This window comes from Myxine glutinosa, chromosome 2, assembly GCF_964187855.1.
Source record: "Myxine glutinosa chromosome 2, kmMyxGlut1.1, whole genome shotgun sequence".
Lineage (NCBI taxonomy): Eukaryota > Metazoa > Chordata > Myxini > Myxiniformes > Myxinidae > Myxine > Myxine glutinosa.
In genome coordinates, this window is record NC_136262.1 from 159,872,648 (window position 1) to 159,889,009 (window position 16,362).

At 42.4% G+C, this 16,362-nt stretch overlaps 1 protein-coding gene across 1 annotated transcript in view; it reads right to left on the bottom strand.

Moving 5' to 3' along the window:
• The window catches only part of LOC137421132 (protein FRA10AC1), a 39,870-nt gene extending 24,729 nt beyond the window's left edge, over nt 1-15,141 (bottom strand). Inside the window, exons 1-6 of the mRNA XM_068106873.2 lie at nt 14,872-15,141; nt 12,427-12,506; nt 12,150-12,245; nt 11,347-11,392; nt 7,758-7,834; nt 6,439-6,522 (exon numbers count right to left, since the gene is read on the bottom strand). Coding sequence (XP_067962974.2) covers nt 6,439-6,522; nt 7,758-7,834; nt 11,347-11,392; nt 12,150-12,245; nt 12,427-12,506; nt 14,872-14,910 — 422 coding nt within the window. The 5' untranslated portion in view covers nt 14,911-15,141. The remainder of the gene's footprint in view (nt 1-6,438; nt 6,523-7,757; nt 7,835-11,346; nt 11,393-12,149; nt 12,246-12,426; nt 12,507-14,871) is intronic.
• Between the last annotated feature and the right edge of the window lie 1,221 nt (nt 15,142-16,362).

Genomic DNA, 16,362 nt, shown 5'->3' on the forward strand with positions numbered 1-16,362 from the left:
CTTCCCTGAAAATGTCTGCTGCTCTTCTTCTGCTCCAATCGGCTCATCTGATCATGTGCTTGTTAAAGTGGACATCTCTCTGACCATTCTCAGAGAGCCTCCTCAGCGTCGACGAGTCTGGCATTTCACTCAGGCCAACTGGCACGGTCTTCAAGCAGCCATCAATCATCTGGACTGGTCTCCCATCTCTACCGCCTCTGACATCAACTCATCCTGGGAATTCTTCCAAAGTAAATTGCTCTCTCTCATGCACAGATTTATCCCATCTCGTCTTCAGTTGTCATACCCTTCCTCCCGTCCATGGTACACGGAATCTTGTGGTGAGGCTATTGCCCAGAAACAACTTGCTTTCGTCTCCTGGAAAGCAAATCCAACGGAAGGAAATCTCATTTCCTTTCACAAAGCCCGAAACAAGTGTGTGTCCACCCTCAGGAGAGCCAGGAAACAATCTCTCCGTTCTCAGGACAGAACTCTATCTGTCTCCCTCTTCCAAATCCTGGTGGCGTCTGGTCAAATCTGTTTCTGGTGTTTGTTCCCCCTCCAACCCCTCCCTCACCTCAAATGGCCACACGGCCGATTCCGCACGTGAAAAAGCTGAATGCCTCAACTCTGTGTTTGCCTCTAAATCTTGTGTCCCAAACCCATCCCTCTCTGTACCCACCGTACCCAGTCGTACCCAGCTGCTCCTGGACTCTGTGTCCTTTCCTCCTGTAAAGGTGGAAAAGTTTCTGTCAACCCTCGACTCTGATTCTGCAACTGGACCTGACGGCATCAGCCCACGGGTCCTAAAATTCTGTTCTTCCGCTCTTTCACTCCCTCTCTCTGTTCTCTTCACCCTCTCCTTTGCTCAAGGTCATCTGCCATCTGCTTGGAAATCTGCCAACATCACCGCTTTGCACAAAAAGGTGCAAAAATAGATCCCAGCAACTACAGACCAATCAGCCTTCTCCCAATTATCAGCAAAGTCATGGAATCCATCATTGCTTCAGATATGAAATCTTTCCTCTTCTCCAATGGCTTGATCTCTGATCATCAATTTGGTTTCAGACCTGGTCACTCTACTCTGGACATGCTGCTTCTGCTTTCTCAACAATGGATGGAGGTCCTCAATGCCAAACAGGAAATTAGAGCTGTCTCCCTTGACATATCACGTGCCTTCGATACGGTCTGGGACCCCGCTCTGCTCACCAAACTCTCCTCTTTTGGTATCCATGGAAATCTCCACGCATGGCTGGCGGACTTCCTCTCTAGTCGTAGTCAACGTGTGGCCCTGAATGGGTTTCTCTCATCTCCTCTTCCTGTTCAGGCTGGAGTTCCCCAAGGCAGTGTTCTGGGCCCTGTGCTTTTTCTGGTCTTCATCAATGATCTCTCTGACTCTCTTGAAAATCCTCTCTATATCTTTGCTGATGACTCTACTCTCTGTCGCTCCATTCTTCATCCCTCAGATCGGCAGTCTGCAGCCTCCTCACTCTCTGCAGACCTGGACAAAATCACAGACTGGGCATACAAGTGGAACATGTCTTTCAATCCTGACAAATCTCACACTCTTACGATGTCTCTCCGAAAAGACCGACTGGACAACCCTCCCATCCACTTTCTGAATAATCCTCTCCAAGAAGTTCTGTCACTCAAGCTTTTGGGTCTCACTATCTGCCATTATCTTTCCAGGGAAAACCACATTTCAAATCTGGCCTCCAAAGCCAGTCGCCGACTGGGCATCCTCCGTCGTGCGAAGTCCTTCCTTGGCACCCCTGAGCTCCTCACCACATACAAGGCTTTCATCCGCAGCTCAATGGAATACTGCTCTCCCCTCTGGGCTGGTGCACCTGCCTCACACCTAGCTCGTCTTCACGCTGTTGAAACCAAAGCATTCAGAATCATTGGAATCTCCCGCGATGAAGCTAACTCCAAGGGCCTCTCACTCACTCACCACAGGCAGGTTGGTGGTCTTTCCGTCTTCTACCGACTCCTCTCTGGCCTTGCCCCCCCCAGCACTCTCTGGGCTCTGTTCAACAAATATTCCTACAGGTCGCACAAGATCTGCCTGCAACCCTCTTATGGTTAAATTGCCAAAATCAAGACTCTCTGCTCACCTTCACTCCTTCATTCCTCTTTTCTCCCACCTCTGGAACAAACTCCCTCACTCTCTTCAATCCCACTCCACCCTCCAGGTCTTTTAAACAGCTGTTCACCACCATCTCTTATCTTCCCCCATCCAAAACATTGATCTTTTCTATCCCCGCTAATTTCACCCCAATTCCACTTTTTTGAAATACCAACTTCTGTCCTGGAAGCCCTTGGTGTCCTTGTGTTTGATACTTCTGCCACCCGCCTCCCCCCAAGCCCTCTCCCTCCCACACATCTCCCTGCTCTTAAATGTTGTGTGCCCTCAAGTGTTTGTGTGCTTCCCCTTCTCTTGTCTTCCGCTCCCTCTTTTTTTATATTTTGTTTGTCTGGTTGATTTGTTTGTGAAATAAATGTCAGCTCTTTCACGAGCCTCGATTCAGTATACAAAGAGAAGAAAGCCCAAAAAAAAAAAAAAAAAATGGGCGACCTCTCAGACTGAGAGCTGATGCTAAAACCATGATGCCACAAAGTCTGGTTTTTTATGCATACAGAGATAGAAATAGTATGCATAAAAAGGCAAGTAGTACAAACATAATTTATGCATCTATCTATAATTCCAGTAATCTCTGTGTGTATGTTTGTATGTTTGTATGTCTGTGACCGCTGTTTCTCGACAACCACGGGTCCGATATACTTTAAACTTGCCAGGTATATTGCTGGGGACCCGAGGATGTGCCTTTTCAAGGTTTCATATTAATCGGACAAGTAGTTACCGAGCTATGTCCAAAAAACGATTCAACCAATCAGAGAGCAGCGAGCTATCACGTGTGCCGAACGTGCCGAACAGACTCTGCCTCGGACGGCACATTTGAGAGCGTATTCATTTATTTCACGTTGGCAAACTATGTTGGCGTTAAACTATGTTTTAAAACTAATTAAAACTAATTTGCAATTCTTTCGCTTTCCTGCGCGTTTGTGCACGCTATGGCGATTTCTTTACCAAACTCCGCAAGCCGTTCGCTTTGGACCAAACCATTTCATGTAAATAGAGGGGGGGATTGTCACCGTACTCGCAAGCCGTTCGCTTTGGACCAAACCATTTCATGTAAATAGAGGGGGGGGATATAATTTTAGATATATTGTAAATTAATTAGCCCATCCCGTGCATAGCAGGAGACGGGGTTTTCCGTGTGTGTGTGTGTGTGTGTGTGTGTGTGTGTATGTGTATGTGTGTGTGTGTGTGTGTGTGTGTGTGTGTGTGTGTGTGTGTGTGTGTGTGTGTGTGTATAAAAGAGAGATAGAATTGTGAGGAACAGAAATGAAAAAACGAGATGTGTGTGTGTCTGTGCGGGCTGTAACTTTTTTTTTAACCATTTGAGATTGTCATTAAATTTTCACCAAAGCCTTATTGTCCCCTGTCGCACAGCGTAGCGAAAGGGGGACTATGGCTTTCCCCTCCGTCCGTGTGTCCGTGCGGGTGTACGTGTTTGCGTGCATGCGGGCGTGCGTAAGCGAAGAACCGCATTCGAATTTGGTGTGTGGGTGCAACCCACGTCAAAATCCAAGATGGCCGCCGCCATGTATGTCTGATGCCATGTATGTCTTCTTTTTTTTTTTTTCTTCTTCTTTTTTTGTATACTGAATCGAGGCTCGTGAGATGAATATCTTGAAAAATAAGCGAAGTACCAACTTCTAATCTGGTGTGTGTGTGTATCTAGGCATAAGGAAGAACGCTATTGAAAATTGGGTCGCCACGTCAAAATCCAAGATGGCCACCGCCATGTATGTCTGAACCTTGAGATGAATATCTTGAAAAATAAGCGAAGTACCAACTTCTAATTTGGTGTGTGGGTGTATCTCGGCATAAGGAAGAACGCTATTGTAAATTGGGTCGCCATGTCAAAATCCAAGATGGCCGCCACCATATATATATGTCTGAAACTTGTGAGCGGAATATCTTGAAAAATAAGCGAAGTACCAACTTCTAATCTGGTGTGTGGGTGTATCTAGGCATAAGGAAGAACGCTATTGAAAATTGGGTGGCCACGTCAAAATCCAAGATGGCCGCCTCCATGTATGTCTGAACCTTGTGAGCGAAATATCATATCATAGCATGTTTTCTGCGTCTTCCACTTTGTCAACTCACATCACTTCACCGATGGGGGACCTAGGCGTAACGCTTGTCTTTACTATAATTCACCAAATGTCCGTCTGTCCGTTTGAAGGTACTGCAAAAACGGCTCAACCGATAGCAACGATATTTTGGGTGGGTAATCCTGGGACCCCCTGGAGTAAAATATGCTATATTGTTTTTCCAATTTCAGCTTTTGACTCCCGCATAACGTTATTTTCCCAGGTACCACACAAACGGCTGCACCAATCGCAACCTGACGAATGAAAACACACAGTTAAAAATAATGACCTATCCCAGGTGGAAACCCAGGTTGAAACCCTGTGTGAAAAAATCCCAGGTTGAAACCCTGCTTGTGAGAATGCCAACCCCCTCCCCGCCATCACGGTCGTCTCTCCAACTCACAATCCCACGAGATATGCGGAAAGGACGACCCAAAACCAATTATCCTCTTTTTGATTCGTATATAAACATCATTAAAAGTAAATAATGACCTCGGCCAAAATTCAAACGACGTGGGTTTAATCTCTACATGAGAGAATTCCACATAGCTATTTGGGCGGTGTATAAGCTAACAGATCGCTGTCTCCATCGATCTTGCCAAGGCCGTAACACCTATCGGCTCAAAATCCTTTTAACTGTTGACTTGGTAGTTTTTACAATGAAGGAAACATTAACAATGTTGTTAAAAGTTTATTTTTTATATTAATGCTATTTAATTTGTGATTGGAGTTATGCTGTTTGGAATGAAAAAAGATATCGAGTTCAAGTGAATGACGACATGCCGTGATGGTTTCTACTTTCAAAACGTGAAATTTGCGGATCGCCATATGCAGATTCGCCACGGACCCATGATCGATGTTTCTATACGTGAACATACCCGTTTGTTTGCGAACGGGTACGTTTTTCATGGAGGTCCTTCAAGAACTTGCTGTCCATGTCTGACGTGCGACTGAAGGTGCTACAGGGATGTGGAATTTATTGGTTTTATGCTTTAGCATTCGCCGTTTCTGCATTGTCTGTTTGCTTCTGGCCTCCCACCCGTGTGTAGCACGGGTACCTCACTAGTTATGATAATACGGAGAAGGCAAATTTATAATTTTGTCAAAAGGTCAAAGGTCAACATCGCATAAAATCATCAATTTTCAACCAATTGCCCTGAAATTTCAATTTACCATTTGGGTTTTGACATCAAATTTTCAACAAAGCTTTATTATCATAAAATGGAGAAGACAAATTAATAGTTTTGTCAAAAGGTCAAAAGGTTAAAGACCAGCGTCACATAAAATTGTCAATTTTCATCGAATTGACCTGAAATTTTAAGAATTTGCATATTGGGTCACTGGATTAGTTCACCAATCAGAAGCTAGAAGCCGATTGTTTGTTTTTTTGATCAAAATGTCAAAGGTCAAGATTGCATAAAATCATCAATTTTCATCCAATTAACCTGAAATTTTAAGAATTTGCATATTGAGTCATTGAATTAGTTTGCCAATCAAAAGCTAGAAGCTGATTGTTTTTTTAGACCAAAAGGTCAAATGTCAAGATTGCATAAAATCAGCAATTTTCATCCAATTGACCTGAAATTTTAAGAATTTGCATATTGGATCACATAATTGGTTCACCAATCAAAAGCTAGAAGTTGATTAGTTTTTAGATCTGAAGGTCAAAGGTGAAGGCTGCATAAAATCATCAATTTTCATTTTGTATTTTTTTTTTTTACCGTTTTCGTTATTTTAAGCATATGGAAGAAGAAGACATCTGAATACAAATGGATGCTTCTCGTTATTTTTGTGTTAAAGATCAAGCATTTCATCAACAAAGAGTTGACGAAATAGTTGAATTTAATCTTATGCCTTGGAATGTGTATGGAAAAAGGGCTAGGTGTTGGATTTGGAACAATTGCCACAATTGTTGATGTATTTTGCAATTTAAATCTCCAATGTTAGACTGGAATAAAAGCTTACGTTTTCTCGCTTTAAATCGCTTCTACATGATACAGCAAAGTTTACTAAAGTGTTGTTACAGATGACATGTTTTGATTTAACGAGTAATACCCACTCCCTCTGTTAGCGAAAATTGATAGCAATGCCCCTTCCCGGTGGTTAAACCACTTACACTATGCTGTGCCTGCAAGAGAGAAAAAAACGATTAATTTTTGACTTGCATTTGAATAGTCATTGCAATGCACAAGAAAGAGCGAGCAGTTGATACTTTGCTTACACCAGCAATGTACTCACCACGTCATATCCTTCTCATCATCCTCAGACCATAGGAACCGATGGTTCTCACGAACAACATCCAACTCAGACTTGTCGTTTTGCCTGAACATTAAAGCGGAAAAAGCAGTGTCACATTTAATGTTAGAGTGGCAAATGTCTGTGAAAATTGGTGCCTGGATCCATTGTGTCCGTTTATAGTTAATCGTGCATTATATGTAAATATTGTCTGTTCATGGCCATTAATGAACATGGAACAGATGAAAAAAGGCACTGAAGCGAGAATGAACAAGCGGAAAATAAATCTCTCAACTACAACAATGAAAATATTTTCGATACTATAAAAGGAGCTGTGTGTGCGTCAGTGTGTGCGTCCAACGTGAGGGTAAGTTCCACCCATTGGATGGACAGTTCACCCGACTCCACCCACAATTTCTATACGATAGCCCCCAATTTACGAACCCTTTATAGTTACCCTTGAGAATTACCTTTTCTCTCAAGCAGCGCTTTTCCTGTGGAAGTTATGCATGTTGGTTATTATTTCTCGAATTGGGAGTTGAACAGGTGGCCGTGTCAATGGGTTTCTGTGAAGTCGGTGATAGCATGATAGAGGAGCAGAAAATATTACCTATTCCGCTGTTTTGACGTGGGAATGCCCGTTTGCTTTTATGAGCGGAAGGAAGGTGAGAGTAAAGATGGGACAACTTTGGAAGGGGGAAGGGTTGAGGACTTTCGCTGGAAGGATAGGCATATGGGTTTGAAGAGATGAGTGCAGGGAGAGGGTCGATGCCACAGGGTTGGGTGGGGAAGGGTGAGGACTTGGGGTTGGGAGGGGGAGGCTTTTTTGTTGAGTTATCAGAAGTGCATGTGTGAGTTCAAGGTGTGGTTGGGGAGGGGGGGGCAGAGGTGGGGGGTTGAGGGTGATGCAATCAACCTACAGGTAATGTGCTAGTGTTTCTGAGGGGGACAGCAAATATGGGAGAGTTAAGGGGAAGAGGCTTTTTTGTCGAGTTGTCAGAATTGCATGTGTGAATTTAAGGTGGGGGAGGGGGTCAGTTTGACTTAGATCCCTTCAGTCGCTCTTAAGTTATCACGGTAACAAAATAATTGTAACTTAGCATGACCTCTGACCTTTGACCTCTTGATCCCATAATCTAACAAGTTCATCGTTGCATCATACTATATAATTTTACCAAGTCCGGTCAAAATCCCATGACAGGTTCACAAGTTCGTTCGGTAACGAAAATCTATCATGGACGGACAGATGCACCGAAGAATGGACGCACAAAACAATGCCTCTGGCGACTTCGTTGACATTAATGAAAATTAATGAAACCTACGTGGATCTTTGAAAGTCTTCCATTTTTCCACCGTAATAGAGCAGGTAGTCTCTGACAAATTTCTTGTGCCGAGAATACTGAAGATATAGTCAGGAAAAGGATCCACAATGAAGTTTGCACACACATAATTTCCATTGGGTGAAAGAGACCACTTTGAGATGGAGAATCATAAATTATTGTGCCATCGTAGAATATCGCAGTGTTGTTGGTTGAAATAAAATATATATTTTTGCATTTAAAGTCCACTACGATAAATGCATTTAGTTAGCCCTGCTTAAAACTTGGAAAATTACAAGTGAAAACTCAAAAGTATTGGGTCATTTGTTGCATATTAGTGGCATTTTATCGAGTTGTGCACAGATTATATTTAGCACACCTGCATATTTGATTTCAGCAGGAAAGCTATTTCCAAACAGTGCTCTTGTGTCATCGCAAATAAGTTTCAATTATACCCCTGTGAGGCCATGTGTCTATTTGAAATGTTCATGCCGACAGAACAATTCCTGGAAGACCAACCAATCTGACCAACATTAATTATTGTAAACATAATTTTGAGACAGAACCAACTCAATGGATACATGCAATGTATTTTCAAATCTACAGTCACGTGAAAAAGTAAGTACACCCCATGCAAAGTTTTGACTTTTTCAACATATTTCAACATACAGCTATTTGATCTTCATTTCAACAATATTGATAGATAAAGGTGATATAATATAACAAATATCATGAAACATTTACATTGTCCATTGTATAATTTAAATAAACATAAAGGCAAATTTCGCACGTGGAAAAAGTAAGTACACCCTTGGCTCTAATAGGTGGTATTGCCCCTTTGGCAGAAACAACCTCAAGTAGGCGTTTCTTATAACTGTCTACCAGTCTCTGACATCGACTGGGAGAAATTTTTGCCCACTCCTCCATGCAGAATTCTTTCAGCTGTGGGATGTTTGAGGGGTTTCTTGCATGCACAGCTCGTTTCAAATCCCCCCCACAACATCTCGATGGGATTTAGATCCGGGCTTTGACTTGGCCATTCCAGAACCCTCCATTTCTTTCTTTTCAGCCATTCCTTGGTGGATTTACTGGTATGTTTAGGGTCATTGTCATGTTGCAAGGTCCACCTTCGGTTGATATTCAACTTTCCGACAGATGGCCTCACATTATCCTCAAGCACCCTCTGGTACAATTAAGAATTCATAGTGGATTCTATGATGGTGAGCTGCCCAGGCCCTGATGCAGCAAAGCTGCCCCAAACCATAATATTTCCACCACCATGCTTTACAGTTGGTATCAGGCTCTTGTGGTCAAATGCTGTCTTTGGTTTTTGCCAAACATGTCTTCTGGTACTGTGAGCCAAATAGCTCTACCTTTGACTCATCTGTCCAGAGCACATTGTTCCAGAAGTGCTGGTCTTTGCCTCGGTGTTCATTGGCAAACTTTAGTCTTGCCCTGATGTTCTTTCTGGACAGCAAAGGTTTCCTCCTGGCACACCTCCCGTGTAGATCAAATTTGTGCAGCCTCTTTCTAATGGTAGACTCGTGCACTTTGACATCAACAGTGGCAAGAGCTACCTGTAGGTCCCGTGATGACATTCTGGGGTTCTTAGAGACTTCTTTCAGCATCTTGCGGTCTGCTCTCGGGCTGAACTTGCTGGGGCGGCCTGGCCTGAACAAGTTGGCAGTTGTTTGGAATCTTCTCCACTTGTAGATGATCTTCCGGACAGTCGAATGATTGATTTCAAATTGTTTGGAGATCTTTTTAAATCCCTTCCCAGACTCGTAGGCATCTACAACCTTCTTTCTGAAGGCCTCAAATAGCTCTTTCGATCTAGGCATGGTGATGCCGCACATTTCAACAACAAAGAGCAAACCAAACTAAATGTCTGAGGTTTAAATAAGACAGGTTCCTCCAAGATCCTCTCTACGAGGTTCTAATCATTTGCACCTGAGCTGGTGCACCTCATTCTAATTTTAGGTATTTGAAGTAGTGATAAATGTAGGGGTGTACTTACTTTTTCCACATGGGAAATTTGTATTTATGTTTATTTAAATTATACAATGGACTACAAAATGTAAATGTTTCATGATATTTGTTATATTATATCACCTTTATCTGTCAATATTGTTGAAATTCCTCCGCAGCGCCCCCAGCTCTCTCTGGGCTCTGTCCCCCAAATATTCGTACAGGTCACACAAGATCTGCCTGCAACCCTCTTATGGTTAAACTGCCAAAATCAAGACTCTCTGCTCACCTTCACTCCTTCATTCCTCTTTTCTCCTGCCTCTGGAACAAACTCCCTCACTCTCTTCAATCCCACTCCTCCCTCCAGGTCTTTAAAACAGCTGTTCACCACCATCTCTTATCTTCCCCCATCCAAAACCTTGATCATTTCTACCCCCGCTAATTTCACCCCAAATCCACTTTTTTGAAATTTTTTGAAATGAAATACCAACTTCTTTCCTGGAAGTCCTTGGTGTCCTTGTGTTTTATACTTCTCCCACCCCCCCACCCCCCTTCCCACGCTTCCTCCCCCCCAAGCCCTCTCCCTCCCACACATCTCCCGATGTCCCTGCTCTCAAATGTTGTGTTTGTGTGCTTCCCCTTCTCTCCCCATCTTGTCTACCACTCCCTCTTTTTATATATTTTGTTTGTCTGTTTGATTTGTTTGTGTGATAAAAGTTAGCTCTTTCACGAGCCTCGATTCTGTACACAAAATAAATAAATAAAATAAATTAAGATCAAATAGCTGTATGTTGAAATATGTTGAAAAAGTCAAAACTTTACACGGGGTGTACTTACTTTTTCACGTGACTATGACAAAAGATACATACACACATAATTCACAAGGGGAAATCACACACTTGTATTAAAAATGGCCCTATCTATTCAAGGCGAAATTGTGGAGCCGTATCACAAAAGTGGCTGATGGAAAGCCCTGATAATTACGCATACAATTTTTTGGACAATTTTTTTGGACAATTGGCTGGGTTAAAACATCCTGACGTGAGTATTTCTTCTCCAAATAAGATTGTTGTATTATTCTGAATAACATACCCCACAACGTTGGATGTGAGTAATTATCATTTTATACATTACACCCCCAATCAAATAATTGTATGCAAAAGCCTTACTTCCTCTTTTTCTTCTTTCGTATGCAGCACATGCAGTGCACCCTGTGCACCCTGTGCGTTGGAGCAGGAATTTAGAATTTAGGAGTATCCACCAACTAAAACTGGCAGATGGGACTCACATTTGAATGTCCATCTGATTGCACACACATTGATGCCTCACTCTGCATGCAAAACACCAGGATGATAGTTTATAGCTGGATCGAGATTCCAACCCAGGCTAGACACTCGAAGGCGAGGGTGCATACCTCTCGGCTATTCTGCCAGCCAAAAAACGTAAATAAGAACTGTACATTAATTCATTCATTCAGTCTTTATGCAATGGATGTATCACAGATACCATGCAGGCATGAAACTACCCACAAGAATGAAAAGATATATCCCAAATTAGCATGGCAACCCCCCCAAAAAATTAGCACAACAATCCCATTCCAATCCAGATTGAAGTGAAAGGATACAGCATCCATGGCCAAGAGCTGAGAACGTCGATGTCTTGCTTCTTGCCTAAAAACATATTCCGCAACAACTTCAGCTTTTACATGAAACCAAAAAAACAATCAATGAACTTCCACATTTAACTAAAAGGCTTCTTGATAATTACAATTAAATGAGCTATTTTACATAATTATATTATATGCAATGTAAACAGTCATTAAAACAGTCTTTCACAATAATTGTCATGAGCTAATATGACAAAAAGGCAATAAAAAAACGTTTTATCATGTCGCTAATATTTTATCAAAATTCAACTCAAAAAGACAATTCCCTTTCATGAGTTTTGTTTCAAAAAAAACAAAACAATTATTAAAATGATTTTATCCGTTCGCAATATCTCATCAAAATTCAACTTCAAAAAGACAATTTGTTTTAATGAGTTTTGTTTAAAAACAATTTTTCCTTTCACAATATTTCATCAAAATCCAACTCAAAAAGACAATTTGTTTCAATGAGTTTTGTTTAAAAACGATTTTATCCTTTTCTCAATATCTCATCAAAATTCAACTCAAAAATACAATTTGTTTCAATGAGTTTTGTTTAAAAACGATTTTATCCTTTTCTCAATATCTCATCAAAATTCAACTCAAAAATACAATTTGTTTTAATGTTTTCTTTTGAAAAAATAAAGTTTTTAATCCTTTGTTTAACTAATATTTTATCAAAATTCAACTAAAAAAGACAATTAATTTCTATGATTTTTCTATTGCACGCATTCGTGAGAAGCTCGATCGATATAAAAGCGTTTTCAAAAGTTTGTCCCCACCTGTCATACTCCTCTTCCGCCACATTTTTAGATGCCAGCTTACACATGCGTTCCTTGGAAAAAGGTTTCTTCATTATGTCATCATTTCTTTTAAACCTAAAACATTTGAAATAGTAAATCCATAAAGAGAATCAGCTTGAGTAAGATCAAGGAAATAAACAAGCGTACAAGGAAATTTCTATAAGTTAATCGTGTTCAGTAATTGACGAAACACTTTCGTAATACTGCCAGTCATGGCAAAAGTTTATTAAGCGATGAATCAATTGTTTGTTGTTACCGTTTAAACCCTCTATGCTCCGTGGAGTCCACCTCACTCCCATACTCGCTGAATTCCGAATCATATGCTCCTGCACCAACCTGAAACAAACAAACAAAAAACAAAAATGTTGTTTTATTTTCATAAAGCTGTTCCTCACAACAATTATAATTATTTACTTGACAGTGAGGGCTAAAATAGTGGTCGGACTAAGTAAGAATTTTAGAAACTTGTAAGTGAGGCCGATTTTTCAACTACTAAGATCAGATTATCAGTCCTTCCTTCATATAAATTTTGCCTATGACCTCTCCAAATAGTGGGTCCACAACCTCGGTGGTGGGTCTACATCAGCAGATCAACAAGTTCAGCGATGTTCATACAGTCAGTCAATCTGGCAATAAAATCTCACTTTTAAACTTCATACTTGTAGCTTACCAATAGATGTTTACAATTCTTACTTATATTCATACTCCCTATATCATACTCCATTAGGTTACAATATTGAGATGAAAATGACTTTGTGGGATAATGAAGGGGTTAGTAATATATTTCATAATGAATGTTAGCATTAGGGTTTTGTCGCACCCAGTTTAGCAGTTGCCAGGATCAAGCGTAGAGAGAGCTCCCTGTCACCCGAGCCTCCATGTCTGTCTCTTTTCTCCGTTTTTCCCTCTGCATGTAGTGTTCTTAATCCTTCCCATTGCATTTTGTCATCGTCCACATAGCCAAGATGGTGGAACCATGTGTCCAATTTGCCACAAAGCTGACAGAACATGGCAGAACCACATTTGTGATTTCCCATGCAGCTGTATAAACATGGCAGAAACACGAGTGTGGCCTCCAACAAGGGGTGGGTGGTCCTTGCCGCAGATGACATCAGTGCCGAAGCAATGTTTTATGAAGCAATGTTTTATGGCCGGATGCCCTTCCTGCCCCGCCAACCCTGTTAGTCGCCTCTTGTGACACACAGGGAATTACCAGTGAGAACTGGTACTCAATTTGCCGGCCTCGGAAGAATGACAGGCTGAGTCAACCCCCCTGGCGTTAATTCAGCGATCGACCGGGATTCGAACCCAGGATCCTAGGAACCCAACCCGACACCCGAACCACTAAGCCAACACCAGTGCGGGCCACTCCGGGCACAGTGCGGGCCACTCCGGGCACAGTGCGGGCCACTCCGGGCACAGTGCGGGCCACTCCGGGCACAGTGCGGGCCACTCCGGGCACAGTGCGGGCCACTCCGGGCACATTGCGGGCCACTCCGGGCACATTGCGGGCCACTCCGGGCACAGTGCGGGCCACTCCGGGCACAGTGCGGGCCACTCCGGGCACAGTGCGGGCCACTCCGGGCACAGTGCGGGCCACTCCGGGCACAGTGCGGGCCACTCCGGGCACATTGCAAGCCACTCCGGGCACAGTGCGGGCCACTCCGGGCACAGTACGGGCCACTCCGGGCATAGTGCGGGCCACTCCGGGCACATTGCGGGCCACTCCGGGCACATTGCGGGCCACTCCGCGCACATTGCAAGCCACTCCGGGCACATTGTGGGCCACTCCGGGCACAGTGCGGGCCACTTCGGGCACAGTGCGGGCCACTTCGGGCACAGTGCGGGCCACTCCGGGCATAGTGCGGGCCACTCCGGGCACATTGCGGGCCACTCCGGGCACAGTGCGGGCCACTCCGGGCACAGTGCGGGCCACTCCGGGCACAGTGCGGGCCACTCCAGGCACATTGCGGGCCACTCCAGGCACATTGCGGGCCACTCTGGGGGGGGTGCATTATGTTCGATGAACTCTCTAGTTTCTGTAGTACGTGTCATTTCAATCGATTCAATCAGTTCTAATTAGTGGCCAAACTTTGTTTAAACATAACTTCTCAAGTGAAATTCTATTTATTTGAATATTTAAATGCATGCCAGGATAGAATTCCTCAAAAAACAACCAAACAAGGTAGGAAGGAATAACACCACAATGCTTTAATTAATTGTCATCACGAAATGTTTTGACATTTTTGTCACAGGTGACCACATGTGGCAACAGTAACAATTGCTGGAAGATGTCGATGTGGGATGGAGTTGTACATTTGTAGTGTGGGTTTGTGTAAGTGGATTTGTTTTGGGATCGAGACAGAAAAATATACCAAAACGATTAATTATATGGTACCCAAGCTGGCATTCTTGACCAGGAATGTATATTTTATCTTATTTTAGTTTTCAAAGCGAGTAGTGCAGTACAACTGTACACGGAGCTTTGATGTCCATGTTTAACTCGCCATATTGTTGCGGTCTCGGCCGAGTTCGATGTGACACATGCATGACATGCATGACGGCAAACTTGGGGTGCGTGCCCAAGTTTGCCGACATGAGGAATCATCATTGAAGAGAAACAATTCATGGTAACTTATGGGCAGGGAAGTGTAAATGTAAACGAGATAACCATAACAAAGGAAGCAGAATCATCGCTAACCCGCACGAAGTCGCACTTCTCCCGGACCGGGCCAGCCATGCTTCCGGCACTGATCAAGCTCGTGTTCGTTAAACTTCGTTTCCCCTTTCTTCTGTTCGATGGCGATCTTCAGATCATGCATTCACAACCAAATGAGTCTCAAAAGTGAGGATAAACGCAACATAACCAAGGTACACTGACATCACCCTCCAGAAATAAATAAATAAAACCCAGAAATATAGCAACAAATGGGTTCTTCTTCCTCTTCTTCTTCTTCGCCCTCTTGTTGTTATTGTTGTTTCCCGGATTTTTACATATTTAACGCTGCGCAAATCGCCAAACTCTTCATAACTTATTGTTGCTAAAATGTTTAAGGTAAATCTACTTGCCACATAATACTATAATAGTAACACGGACTTTGCTATCTTGTGATGAACGTATGAACCGAGTGAGCGTTTTTATAAACAGTGGCTTTTTCCTGATTTCCGGCAGAGTAATTTTTTGAATCCCTGGAGATTAAAGAATTTTCCGCTACTTGTTTATTTTAGCGAAATTTCAGTACAAAGAAAATATCTTCCTTTAAAAAAAAAAAAGCCGATGACGAGGCGAGCAACGCGTCCGGCTTCGCTGCGATTCGCTTGTTTATATCACGTGGTCCAAATATGATTGGTGGAAGCCATATATTTATTACGTACGTAACTGAAGAATTTTATTTTTGATCACGTTTGTACATATATATTATATGTCTATAACGAGAACGCCACTCAGGAGAGCGCATACTCCCGCCGTGGGTTTAGTTGGAATAATACGTTTTGTTTAACATCCCTTCTCCCCAAAACAATAAATGAAAAAGGAAGTAAGGCCTAACTGTCAGAGAATTTATTTTGATATATCTCGGAATTAGAGGAGAAAAACATCATTTAAGAATAAGAATAAAAGCTTTAATGCAGTAAAACAGAAAAAATATTTCCTAAAAATTTTTTCCAAAAAAAATTCCTGGATCCGGAATAATATCCTGAGCTTCACCAAAAACTAATCAATTCTTCCTTATCCCAAGGGCAATCCTCCCACCCACTTTCATCCAAATCCGTTCAGAACTTTTCCAGATATCTTGTTCACAAACATACGAACACACACACACACACACACACGGACACGATCGAATGCGTTACTCCCGCCAGGGAGTAATAAACCTGAAAATCGCAGAGCCAGAACCAGAATTATTTATTTGGTCTGGGAAGCCCATGCGAGGTTTCTTCTTCTTCAGCCTCACAAACCTGGGTGAATATGCGATCTTTAAAAAAAAGTTGGAATTTTGCCAAATCAGTTTTATTCGTTTGTTAATATACCTCAGCCATTGACAAATCTGGAACTAAGTCTTTATAAGTTCATCAAATACTGACACGGCAAATGACATTCGCTGAGCTAAATCATAAATGTTGATATCTCTTCTGAGGTTTAAAAAAAAAAAAAAAAAAAAACAGTTTTAAAGCATTACACGTAACAAACGAT